The following is a 13,840-nucleotide window of genomic DNA, read 5'->3' on the forward strand; positions in this document are numbered from 1 at the left end:
AGGTTCCCCTCTGTTTTCAGGACAGTTCCTGTGTTTTGTGTAATCGATTTTTCATGCTAACAATCCGAAACTATTCCAAAATATCAATACTGTGCAACTGTAAATAAAAGTATTCGATTACATTGATAATAAAACTCTGAGCAGTGACTTCTACATTTTTGCAGCAAGCGGGTTTGGACTGTGTACAGCTTACTATCGATAGTTTTCAGCAAAACTATCCATAGTCAAATGAATCCCCCACCACAAGCGTTCAAGTCGCTTGCTTGCAGTTTACCATGCTTTGGCCGGTGCGGGCAGACTGAGAGCCGGTTTCACCTAACTTTTTAAATAAACATTTGAAAGATCCACCAGCTAGCCTGCATCTACGCCATTCTATATGTTTTTAAGTGTAAGGTTTTGACGATTTGTTATTAACGGTGGATGGTTCATTTTTATTGTGGATTTATTTAAGCGTATATTTTTAAAGTTTAGTTTTGACGGTGGATACTTAAACGTTTATTCCTTAGCGTTTATTTTTAACAGTTCCAAATAAGCTACACCACCTACGCCCGCAGCCTTGTTTTGAGCCTAGCAGTCTGGCAACATGGGTCTCAATCATCATCATCATTCCCATAGTTACATAGCACAGCACATGTGATGGCTCAACATACGGAAGTTTGGAAGTTAACGAAAGAAGTCATTCCGTCGTGTCTGTTTGCTTTTCGTTTTTCGTTTTGTTGTTTCTTGTGCCCCGAAACGTATGGCAGAGCACGGGAAGTTTTCCGTCGTGCATTTTAAGACAGGGAACACTTTAGAAGTTGTGCCCTCGTGCTGGGTCACGGCAGACAACAAGTCGTGTTGGTGGCCGCCATATTCAAAATCCCGGGTACTTCGTTCAATCAAGGCTTGCGAGCCAGTGGTGCAGACAACGTGGGAAGTTTTCTCAAACATCCGGCGGCTCTTCCATGGAAGTAAGTAATGGCCCAACCTTTATGCAGTGTTTAAATATGTAATGAAAGTAACGGAGGCCTATCTAGGAGAGGACCTCGATATTCCCGGTTGCGAAATCCAATTCACGACGGAACAGCATGTTTGTTAATTGTTAGGTTAGTCCTGAACAACGAGAAATGAATCAGTTAGTCCTATTTAGTTGTATTTGTCTGAATAGGTTAGTCCAAGATCGGTGTTTGCATTGTTGTGTCCAGGTTAAGTTCGCTGTTGGCAGTTTCCCGCGAGTGTCTGTGCATTGAAAAGCAGATTACCGTTTATTTACAGATTAACTGTAGTTTATTTTCCAGTATTTTGTACCATTTAAGGTGGTCGACATGCATTTGCACAGTTACTCCTGGTTGCTCTGCAAGTGTTCTTGTCTTACAATGACATGCATAGCTAGTGTGAATAAACTCTGTATTTCTGATGTTTCAGCCTATGAGCAGGCTACCAGAGAATGCGAAAACCTCAGATATATAACAGACTTGTCACAGTCGAGTGACTGTGGTGATTCGCCAGCTGCACCAATAAGGGCTGCGTCTGATTCCGAGGATGAGTGGAGAGATGAAGGTGGTGTGGTGCATTTTTCGCCTGTCATTTCTTTTTTGCGTACACCGTAATCATGTTTGTCTTGGAAGTAATTTCTGGTTTCACAGTTACTGTCGACTTCACATTTCAGAACCAAACAGCAACAGTCTCGGGGCCAGTCCTGGCGAAGCTCAAAGGCATGCCAGCTCGCGACGTGGGTCACTAGCCTCAGGTATTGAATTGTAGCTAGTTGTAGTAGCATACAGCAACACCAGTTTAGTGTACTGAAGGCAACCACAACAAGTTAGAAAATTTTATGGGCATTTGTGCAATTCAGCTGCTTTTTTTGGAGACCTCTAAGTGCAGGCAGTATAACGTTTTAGACCCATTCTTGGGGAGCACCTATGTCATAGCCCAATTTTTTATTTTGGGAGGGTTACTTCTGTTCGTTTTTTTTTATTCAATCACATTCGGAATCAAATGTCTGGGTTTTGTGAGACACTGCTCTCCCCTGTCTCCAACCAGAACAGCACCTTGCTGTGGCACATGCTGCTTATTTGTTGTACGACATTATCAAATGGACTCTCACGGTTGATGTGTGCTCAGCGATCTTTTTTCTCGTTATGTTTAGTGAGGACTTCAGACTTCGAACTGTAGCATACTCCCGATATCTACCCCCTGCTATTGGAATATAGTGATTAAATGTTGTTGAAGCTGATTGACTCTTCCACAAGGAGTCCTCAGTTGTGTGCAGTATTGTGTTCAATAGCAAGAAAAATAAAATAAGCACGCACTGATGGTGCTGAGATGCTCATTTTCATGTCAAAACATGAAACGAAAGCTTGGTGCCTTATCAGTGGAGTCCTTCAACTGGTTCAGTAACCTTGAGCCTTACCTGAACTGCCACCCACCCCCATGTTTTTGCACCTAAAGTCACATGAACATTTTCAATTCCAGCCCACTTCATGTCTGGCAGCGTGCAGTCGGACATAGCAGATAAACTGCTGAGGGTAAATGCTCGTAAGTAGCGCTTTTGGTATTTACCTACTGTACTTGAGCACTTTTGTTGATGTTTGGCGAGTTTTAGGTTTTCACAAGAAGGTGCTTGGGCACCTCGAGCGTCAGATGGAAGAGATCAGGAACAACAGAGAGGAAATCCGCCATTTGAAAATCATGCTGCAGCAGAAAGAACATAGCAGTGCTGTAGTGATCGGTAACATTGAGGGCATGCCGCAGCTGCCATTGCAAACCATGGATGAATTTGACAACATGGAGTCATTCATCACAGAAGACAACAACTTCAGTGCTGTGGTAAAGCCTTCTTCGACATTTCTACAGAATTCTTGTTTTCAGTAATACATCATGGAGTACTATGCTTTAGTTTCGTGATTGAAATAATACCGATGCTGGCAGACTTCAGGGTCTCGTTTTTGTGGCCATGTAGCGCTAACAGAGCAGTGGCCTCTGCTGGAGCTCCCAGTGCTCAGTTCTTGCGCACGCTTCTGTGGTCTACATCATGGTGTCGCCTAGCGTAGACTTGTGACATAGTCCATGTTAAACCCACCTTTTCTCTGCAGATAGCACCTTCCAATGGACTTCTCTTTGTAATTTCCAGGTGCAGTCTCTGCGAAGTGTTGGCGGCCACACCCCGAAAGACCTTACAAGGAGAATCATTAGACAGCTGTTCTCCAAGGAGGTTGCTTCAGTCCTTGTGTACACAGCCCGACAGCCAAATAAGCGGGAATTTCAAGTAACGAAGATATGCCAGGCAGTGTTTAGTACGTGACTTATGATTATTTCTTCAGTGCATAATCTAGATAGGTTTCCAATAATTTGACCAGTGCTTGCCCGTCCTGCCTTTTTGAGGGGTACATGGATATCCAGTGCTGTGATCATGATAGCTGCATTTAAAAGATCATGTATACCACAAACGCTTGCCTCTCTCAAGGGTTAATTGTCACTATTTCCATAGAAGACTGGGCCAGCATGGCACCCTTACTCGTTTTCCGCTGTTGTAGGTTTTTAGATCACCTAGCTGCTTTACATCAGCTGAGGAGTAGTAACAGAACACTGTGGCACTGTCCCCATTTTTTATAATATAAAGGCACTGCCAGCTTACAACTGCTTTAGCTTGATATACCAATCCTTCTGCATTACACATTCCATTTCTCCACTGTGAAGTACAAAATTAGATGTGGAAAGGGCTCGTGTGTGTGCTCCTCATGTCCATGCACAGACACAATTCCATGTTAACAATGTCAGTGCGCTAATTTCTGCCTATGTTTCTTTTAGTGGCTGTGAGGACCACGTACACCAATGCAACAAACCTGGAAATCAGGGAAGAGATAGCGAAACAGTTCAGGCAGGCCCCTGGCGACCTACGTAAGCGTAAAAGGTAGGTGTCTCATCCAACCTTTGTCTTTTTATAGCAAACTGAAGAGGTGCACAGCCAAATGAGCAAGGTAGTGCAGTTTGGAAGTGATTGTGATACCCCCACTAGCACTACAGAAAGTTACACAGAGGGAGGTTGACTCACAGTGCCTTCGCTCCGGTCGTGTTGACATGGTCAAAAGCGAAACCATGTGTCTTGCACAATATTGAGTCAAAAGTATGTAAATACGCCCTCTTGTAAAACCCACCTTCCGTGCCCCCAAGGATTAAATTCTGTATAAGCCCCAGGCAAGAATCAGAAACCTTTCACGAAATGTCGCATTACGAACACACTTGGTGGCATGGAGGATGACATGTACATAGTGAGTGATGGCTCTGACACTGATGCTCCCTCAAGGATGTGCGTTAATTTGAGTAAATATGGTATTCCAATTTATGGACATAACCAACTACCGAACCTTTGTAGGGGGTGAGAAAGACACCTGGTAGACTGCTTCCATTTATTAGGAGAGTTTGGCCATTGGGAGGAGCCTGTCTTAAAGCGTGCCATTTGACGTCAAACGATGGGTGGTGCCAAGGCCAGTGGTTCTGATGTCACGGCGGCTCTCATCTCCAAAACAGAAGGCAGAAGATCACAGAATGGCAAAACTCTCGTAAACTGCTCTGACTGGTTCATCATCGTGTGTCAACCTATTGGGTGTTTGATGAACCAGCCTGCCAGTTGTTTTTCTCTCCCTCTAGGTTCTGGTGTTGGTTATGTCCATAAATTGGAATATTTTGAATAGTGCTAGTGGGGGTGCCACAATTGCTTCCAAATTGCACTATCTTGCTTATTTTGCTCTATCCAGCACTCGGTAGGTCTCATTTTGCACGCATGCCACACCACCTGTAGGAGCGGGAAGACGCGATATTCACGTAAGGGTGGGCCATATCTTTGCCGGAGAGATGTCATTGTGCAAATAGGCCCTGGCAGCTGCACAACATCTTAAGTGAACTTGTGCCAAACTAATCAGCACAGAGGTGCAATTACAGCATCACATGTGTACTTCTGGTGACTAGCTTTGAGTTGAAAAAAAAAGGCTGTGCTTCAGCAGCAAGTTGCACAGTGTGTCGAAGATTTTTGGCGCATGTTAATTAAAGATCCCCAGGTGGCCAAAATTATCCGCAGCCCTCCCCTGCGGTGGCACAGCGTGGTCTGTTTCTCTTGAGCCATAAAAAAAAAACAATCAACAGCAAGTCACATGCACCTTTGCATGCTTGTCATTTTCAGTTCCCTTATTTTTGTGGTGCCATTGGCCATTGAGGTCACTGTGATGTCACCACCTATGCTATGAAGTCCACGTTGAAATTTTGTTGTATCTGCTAATAAACTTTTCTTTTCAGGCCTGAACCTCCAGTAGGCCTGAACCTCCCGTAGGCCTGAACCTCCCGTAGGCCTGAACCTCCCGTAGGCCTTTCTGAAACACCACTAGGCCTGAAACTCCCGTAGGCCTTTCTGAAACACCACTGGGCCTGAAACTCCCGTAGGCCTTTCTGAAACACCACTGGGCCTGAAACTCCCGTAGGCCTTTCTGAAACACCACTGGGCCTGAAACTCCCGTAGGCCTTTCTGAAACACCACTGGGCCTGAAACTCCCGTAGGCCTTTCTGAAACACCACTGGGCCTGAAACACCACTAGGCCTGAACACCAGTGGCATTTGTGAATAAACCGTTACATTCACATCATTTCATTTTCTTGCATGCTGCATACTATGACACTGGCTATGCTCAGGCAGACATGAAACTCTAGAATATGCCATCTGTGCAGACGTCGCTGTAACGCTGAAACGTCATTAGAACAGGCGTGGGATCAGTGTCGGAATGCTGCTGGGCAGACGATATCTGAACAGTGTGAGGGCATACATTGTACTAACGTTGGAACATTGTTGGGGCAGATGTTGATGTAATGTCGGAGCAGTGTCCACGCAAACGTGGGATCAGCATATAGGGGGCACATGTTGCTCAAATGTCGGAATGCTGCTGGGCGGATGACGCCGGAACAGTGTGCGGGCATACATTGTACTAATGTTGGAACATTGTTGGAGCAGATGTCGATGTAATGTCTGAGCAGTGTCAGCGCAAATGTGGGACCAGCGTATAAGGGGCAGATGTTGCTCAAATGTTGGAATGCTGCTGGGCAGATGATATCGGAAGAGTGTGTGGGCATACATTGTACTAACATTGGAACATTGTTGGAACAGATGTTGCTGTAACGTCTGAGCAGTGTCAGAGCGAACGTGGGACCAGTATGGGGGAGATGTTGCTTAAATGTCGGAACAATGTTAGGGAGACGTGAGACCAACGTTATAACCGTGAAATATTGTTGTGATTCCAGCGCTGAATAGCATATGTTGTAAGAATGTCGTTGTTATGTCAGAAGAAATGTTGCTTACCAATGTAGATGTAACATTAAAGGAGGCGACATTCCCACACTGTTCCAATGTTGGAATCCCTCGTTACTCCAACATTGGAGAGTGGAAAGGACAACGTCAGTCCAACGTTGATGCAACATTTCGTGTTACTTGGGGGCGGTTGGAGCATCATCTTTCGGCGTAGCAGCTGCACAAGTTCCTTTGTGACGGGTCAACCAGACGCCTACACAAGCACGAAAGGGATATGGACATGTTCTCTGTCTTGCCGGATCTCTGAATGTGTATGCCTATGCAGCCAATATACTGTTCTTCTACTGTGAAATCTTCCACGTGAGACATCAACTACCGGTGAATGCAAAGTTGCTGCAGCATATCACTCGAACTTCAGAAAGAATGTTCACAACATGTTCGTGTTTTACACTGCTACAGCAGACTGCAGTTTGGAATTTGGAAATGCCTATCCCGAAAAATAAAGCACTTTGTGTAACAAAAACAGCCAACGCTTCTGCATTTTGTTACTTATTTCACTCGACGCGAACGCAAATCCACAACCATCCAGAACCGCCAAAGCGGGAGAGAGAGAGAGAACAGATGAGAAAGGGAAAGCGTCACAGGTCACCCAGGGAGACAAAAAAAAAAAAGCGAAGCAAAAAGCTACTCAACCGTCGTCCAACGATTGGCCCAACGCTAGAGGTTCATCCTACTACATACATCATACTGCACGTTCATCCCCCTGGCTCGACCGATTGGCATTGGCATCGCGAAGCAAGATGGCGGCTGCTTCCAGAACGTGGAAAGTTGAGTTGTCGAGTTCTAGTGAACGTTACAATGGGATTGTCACGTATGTTGACTGTTTCAAACAATGTGTATCATCTGCGGGAAGTTGTTGGATGTAACGACGTACTGAATTGGCCATTTCACACGCTTCAACGTCCAATCTTGCCGTGCTGCTTGGGCATTTCTGCAACACGCGTACGTACCGTTTTCTGTATTTTCAGTCAATATGGGGTGTACACGGGCAATATGGGGCCCATATTCCCAGGATTTTCCCAATGTTGGCGAAATGGACCCCATATTGGACCTGTATCGGCAATGACCAGCCAATATGGGCCCAATATTGTGTGCTGCTCAAAAGGTATGCTCAAAAGGCGGTCTTCAAAAGGTGTCTCAAAAGGGAAAATAAATCTAGGTTTGACAATCCTGGATATACTTGCATATACTGTATTTTTTTACATACGTGCGTGACATGTTAATGCCATAAGAGATGTTCATCGAATACTATAGCCCTAGTAATTTTACCGATGAACGTTTTACAATAGTGCTTGTACCGATGACTAAAAGTATGCTATGTAAAGGAATGTGCATTTGCGGTGATTTAAATATGACATAGGAAGATTTGGCTGGACTGACGACAAGTTGATTGTGGGTTAGCCGAGTACTTAACTTTGCAAGAACGCTATTAGGTTTTCTATGGAAGTTCACAACATCATGACTCTGTAAAAGGAATGGACCTGCATCTGCATACAAAAATACGTGTGTATCTAAATACGAAACCAAATCATTTATATAAATGAGGAATAAAAATGGACCTAGAATTGATCCTTGTGGGACACCGGATGAATTGACACCAAGGAATGAAGTGTCTTCCCCGAGTTTTGCAAACTACCTACGATTCCTCAAATAGCGAAGTAAACTAAGAGCGACACCGTGAACTCCGTAGCGCTCCAAATTCACGCTTCCTCAAAATTCTTCAAACGCTCCAAAAAATCTTCAAGTCTAGAAAAAGTTGTGGTCGTTCTATTATTTTACTGACCTTGGGCAAAATGGATATTGATCTGTAATTCTCTGGTTGTACCCCGTTACTTTAATGGGAGAGACTTTAATTCGTTTTTTTTAATTTTTAATTCGTCGGGAAAGCGTCCTTCATTTACTAGCTCGTTCAAAATACATGAGAGAGGTGTAGATATATAACGAACGATATTTTTTATACATGAAACTGATATTTTATCATATCCCACAGATTTGGGCTCTTCCCAAGCAGCACAATGTACTGAAAGTCGAGTGCAATAGGGGTGGTCGGTATTCGTCTTATCTGAGTACTTCAGTTTCACGAGCCTGTTCAAGGCCATCCACCAACCCGTCCACCCCTATTGCACTCGACTTTCAGTACATTTTGCTGCTTGGGTTTAAGTCTGCGAATAAGTAATTCAAGGTCGCCAGGACAGCAAGGTGAAAGAAAACACGTGTATACATTGTGGGATGGTAGATTATTATCAGGTCCTTCGTTAACAACAGGTGCTGAACGGACGTTATGGGCACCAGGCTTGCGGAATGGGGACACCCATTCCATTCCAATTCCATTCCCAGGAATGGAGATTTGTGATAATTCCATTCCTTTCAGTTCCTCGGAATGGAAAGGTGTGGTCAATTCACACTCCTGGAATGGTTCGGCAACCCCATTCCATTCCTTTAATTCCACACACAAAAAAAAAGAAGAGAAAGAGGAAGGTGTTTGAGTTTGAATGAAAAAAAAAAAAAGAGGAGAAATTGAATTCTGTTACTGCCATGATGAACCCCCAGAAAGGAATAAGATAAATGACTTAGTTAAAAAAAAAGACAGAAAGAAAGAAGAAGGACCGGTAAATGTATTGGGCTACCCCAGCATTGTTAGAGGAGCTTCTTATTACATAGCGCGGAAAAAGCGCAAAGACAAGGTGCGGAGTGGTTCCTAACATCACAGCAACATCGATAAACTACTAATTGGGATGCTAAACTTTTTTTTAAATTCGGACATGCCACCAATCTTGCTGATCAGGGATATCGTGTGTTCCGGTTCACAAACATGAGGTGTCTGATATGCATATCTCGGCGTTTCGGGCCTTTCCCAAGCAGCACAATGTACTGAGAGTCGAGTGCAATAGGGGTGGACAGGAGGTGGAAGGCCTTGAACAGGCTCGTTGAACTGAGAAACGTTGATAAGACACATACCGCCCACCCCTATTGCACTTGACTTTCAGTATAGTGTGTTGCTTGGGTCGAGACTCACAATCAGAATCACCTGATAAGGCGTGAGTTCGGGCCCTGCTACGAACTCACGTGGAGGTCGTCATGGCGTAGATAACATCACATTTGCTCTGTTTATCAGTGTGATATTATCCGGTGAGTGCACTAATATGCAGCAAGATCGAGCTCACCGATACGCCATGTCGACTTTCACGTTAGTTCTTAACAAGACCCGAACTCACGGTTTATCAAATGATTGTGATCGTGAGTTTCGAAGGCCCGAAACGCCGAGCTACGCTGATAAGTGATAACCAAATTCGCTGTGCTGTCATAATATGCGAAGCTGTGGAAAATACTCGTTCTACGTCTGCTGAAGCTGCGCGCAGTTCTGCTTGATCGCGGAGAGCTTTCCTGTACAATAATTTTCGAAATGAAAGAGAAGAAAGCCCCGTTTATACATGCCGAATATTCAACAATATTTTCTCACCCTTGACCGTGTGCGGCTGCGGCGCGTGTGTGCAAAGGGCGCGAGGGCAGAAACCAGTGGGTTTTAATCAAAACTACCACCGGAGCACCCAAGAGGTGGAGAGTAATACATTGCAAAGTAATGCATTACTTTTGAGTAGTGAGTAATCGTAAACAATTACCTTTTGCCAGCAAGTAATGAGTGATTCTAATGAACTACATTTCACTGAGTAATGGAGGGTGGCATTACTCATTACTTTCGTCGAATGTTCATTGCGCCACGTGAAGGTTGGGAACATCCAGTTTTTTTCAACCCGCCTATAACAATGAGCACAGGGCAACAAGGAAAGAGAAAGCCGCAGCCTGGGGAATTCTGCAAGGGTTCAACAGTCCGCGGTGTGTGTCACAAGTGTCCACATGATGATATCACCGATTTTCTCCTGTACGCACTTGGCGTAAAGGAGAATCAACCAAACAGAAACATAGCGTCCATGAGGGTAACAAGTGACAAGTTCACCAGTGATTCGCTGGTTTGGTATGGTACCGTGTTAGTTTCTCTTGTGCTGTCAGAGGTTGTTTTTCTGCCAGGACAGAATTGTAGAGCTGGGCATAGCGAAAAGGCATCATGGAGCCGGCGGATGAAGACTTGTCCCATTCGTGGGCCGAATTAATGCGTATATCGAGCCTGTTAGTTGCGATGGGATACATTTTACGGTTCGGTGCAAGTTATAAGTATCGCGGCCTACAATCGCCCTAGATGGGTTTCCGAAAATCAAAAGACTGTTCGTGCAGTACAACACGGAAATTCCGTCATCCGCTTCCGCTGAACGAGTGTTAAGTATGGCAAACGACGTCCTGTCGCCAAAGCGGGGAAGGCTAGCGGATGACAAATTCGAGCACCATCTTACCACTTCCAATACGCCTTATGCATAAGTGCGCGCCATCTATGTGCGGAGACGGAGACTACGTTTACGCGCCATGTTTGAGTATAGCTGCCGGTGGTTTCGGTTTTCGCCACATCGCCTATCGCCAGCAACGCGGCATCCCGGGAGGTTGACCGGCAACTCCCCATTACTGCTCGTGCCACTGTGCACCCAAAAGGGCAATATTGGCTGGAATACCGATAAGGTAAATCCTCAGTTCGCTATTATTGCCTCTAAAATAATTAAAAAGGCACGCACGCACAACATGCTTAGATTGAGGTTGTTTGGCGTGTCACGGGACGGCGGCTTCTTTCAGAAGTAGGTCTATACGAAACGCGATCTACAGAGGACTTCATTTATGTGCAGGAGTGTTGAATTTCCAGTGGCAGCGTGCTGCAAGACCAGCATTTAGAAGATGACTGGGAAAATGAGCTTTGTGCACTGTATCTCATAGTGGTACATGTCCGTTTGGGACATTGTTGCTATAATTGCTTTTAAAAAGGAGCTATGTACCAAGCAGATAACCAAGTACGACACATCAGATTTCAGAGCAAAAGCAATGTGCTCCTTCTGATGTGCCGTTGCCTTTGCATCACAAAGAAAATGACATATGATGCGAGGAAATCGTCAAATCATTACAGAAAGTCCGGTTTTCTGTGTCTCCAAGAAAGGTGCTCTGCCTCTTTCTTTGTGTGAACAGTCAGCTCCACATGACTTCCATGTACAAAAGTATATATCCGTTCACCTTTTGTTGGGTTACTGGTACCAAACAACTACATGCGAGTATGAAAGTACATACGATATCTTACTGAAGGTACACAAAATGTGTCTAGTCACAGGTGCTCAAATGCTTTTTTATTCCGTTATTGAACAGGACTAGCAGCTAAGCAGAGAGTCCTGTAGCAAGATCATCCATCGCCACGCCATTCTGCACGAACGCGCATATATAGGGACCCGCTACGTAACTGCGTAACACACCGCATCAGAACACTCTGCTGTAAAGTTCGGGCAAGTAGTTGAGTATTCATATGTACAAAAGCGACAGAGTCCCCAAAATTCCGCAGTTCGACGTGAGATTCAGTCACGAAATCGCACCTACGCCGAGCGTGCTTATCCGATGCTGTCCGCTCGTCGTAGAAGACAATAACGAAGTTGTCCGAAAGGAACGTTCGTATAACGTTAGCTTCGTGAGCTCGGCTGTGCATTCTTCCTGCTCGCCTGCCATGCTAAAAAGCTTGAATCGCAAGTTTCCCGACTTTCCAGCTGGTCCCGTTACAGGAAATCGCACATAGCGCGACCGCCCGAATACTCAAACATGGCGCCGCCGCGAGCCGCCGCCACGAGATGGCAGCACTTATGAATAAGGCGTATTCCATTCCTGCGAAAAAGGGCCTAATTGCATTCCCACTCCATTCCTAGGACAATACCCGCCATTCCATTCCAATTCCATTCCAGGATCTGATAAATATGGAATGATTCCGGAATCATTCGAACTCCGGAGTGGCAACTCCGCAACCCTGATGGGCACATCTTATACGGGCAAATGTACCACTGAGCGTGAATAAGTACCCATAAGAAGTACTTATTCAATGCAGTACATATGACTTTTTGGTTACATGTTTCGATACCGGTGTCATCAATTATGTTCAGGACAGCACTAGTTGGTTTCACTTGTCCTAGTGCAGGGTTAACAAGATTCCACGACTGTCGTGGGTTTCTAAAAGCATCATGGAATTTATGCTGAAAATAGTTTCTCTTGGATATGCGTAATAATTTAGTCGTCATATTTCGATATTGTATGCACCGTTCCCTGAGTCTTAAATTATTAGGAGTATTCCGCACCTTTTGATACATGTTTGCGCGATGTTTAATAGATCGCAACAAACCAGATGTGATCCACGGCTTACGCCTTATCTGGCATATCAGTCTTTACGAAAGACCAGTCTATTACACTTAGGAATTGTCTTGCCATGTCAAAGTTGCAAGTCTGAAAACGAGTTACTTGTTCAGTGTTAGTGTACGTTAGTGATTACACGACTGCAAAAGGAACATCATTGTCCGTCATGTCAGATGGTATCATACCAGCTTTGAAGGCGCCTGCATTCAAATTCGATAAGACATGATCTATTACGCTACCACTGCCGTCAGCTAAAGTTCGAGTGGGCTCTCGTATCCACTGATCCATAGCATTCGCAAGCAAGGTATGTAAGTATTCTGTTGACTGACTGCGCTGAAGCATGTTAATATTAATATCGCCCTGTATTATGACGTTATATTGAGCGCAAACAAGGTTGTTATCTAATTTTGCAAGAAAATAAGTTATGCTGCATGGGGGTGACCTATATATGACTCCTGTTCTGGCATTTTTACCCTTAAATGCCAACAAGTCAGGACCAAAAGAATCAGAAGAGACCTCTACAAAAATGGATTCACAATAATCACAACCGATTGTAATATCGCTTCTCAGCTTGTACTGCAACAGTTCGTCGATAAATAGCACCACCCGAAAATTCTAAATTATAACCTTGACAAGAATAATATATTTCATTGTCCTTTTTTAACCAAGTTTCAGGAAGTCCGGAAATAGTTATTCGATTTGTTACTGATGCGATCTTATAGTTGCGAAGTGTACATGGGTGTCCAAGGGCACATATTAAAAGAGCAATCTAGAGGCACACAACTTTGTTTATGTTTTTAGTCGGTATGAAGTAGGCGCACGAAAACCGATTTCCCACAATTAGTACCACGGTAGCGAATTTGCGACGCCTACAACAGACTCCCGAATCGCCCGTGCGCGAAACACCCTCCTTCGTCTTCACGATATACACGTGATGAGTGCCGGGACGCGCGTCACTATGTGACTGAACTATGGGAACACTATGGGAGTGAACGCTCCTCATTGGATCTGTGATCGCACGATCGAGGTGATGTCGGCCACCATGTATAAGCAACACCGCTCAGGCCGGAACGTCTGCTACCGCTTCCGAGACGCTTGTTGTTCTTAGGTTACGTGATGTCCGAAATGAAGGATTCGATGGCCTCCAACAACAGTAACTTTTTGGGACCGCTGACACCATGGGAAGAACGAGTAGTGCAGCACGAATCTAACTGTGCGTTGTACAGCCACACCCCAGTTCTTCCGGACAGTG

General features: G+C 44.7%; 1 protein-coding gene across 1 annotated transcript; it reads left to right on the plus strand.

The window, feature by feature from the left end:
- The first annotated feature begins 629 nt into the window (after window positions 1-629).
- On the plus strand, window positions 630-5,305 carry LOC135383162 (uncharacterized). The gene is made up of 8 exons (XM_064612755.1): window positions 630-950; window positions 1,405-1,539; window positions 1,649-1,729; window positions 2,455-2,517; window positions 2,585-2,808; window positions 3,113-3,275; window positions 3,790-3,892; window positions 5,272-5,305. The coding sequence occupies exons 1-8, from the start codon at window positions 740-742 to the stop codon at window positions 5,303-5,305; spliced, it is 1,014 nt and encodes a 337-aa protein (XP_064468825.1). The 5' UTR covers window positions 630-739.
- Window positions 5,306-13,840: the final 8,535 nt, after the last annotated feature.

The sequence above is a fragment of the Ornithodoros turicata genome, chromosome 1, assembly GCF_037126465.1.
Source record: "Ornithodoros turicata isolate Travis chromosome 1, ASM3712646v1, whole genome shotgun sequence".
Lineage (NCBI taxonomy): Eukaryota > Metazoa > Arthropoda > Arachnida > Ixodida > Argasidae > Ornithodoros > Ornithodoros turicata.

Bases quoted from the DNA above. Each gene is read 5' to 3' on its own strand.
- LOC135383162 (XM_064612755.1), top strand. From the start codon at position 740: ATGGCAGAGCACGGGAAGTTTTCCGTCGTGCATTTTAAGACAGGGAAC. The intron at 951-1,404 runs GTAAGTAATGGC...CTGATGTTTCAG, and splicing joins CCGGCGGCTCTTCCATGGAA to CCTATGAGCAGGCTACCAGA. The intron at 3,276-3,789 runs GTACGTGACTTA...TGTTTCTTTTAG, and splicing joins GATATGCCAGGCAGTGTTTA to TGGCTGTGAGGACCACGTAC.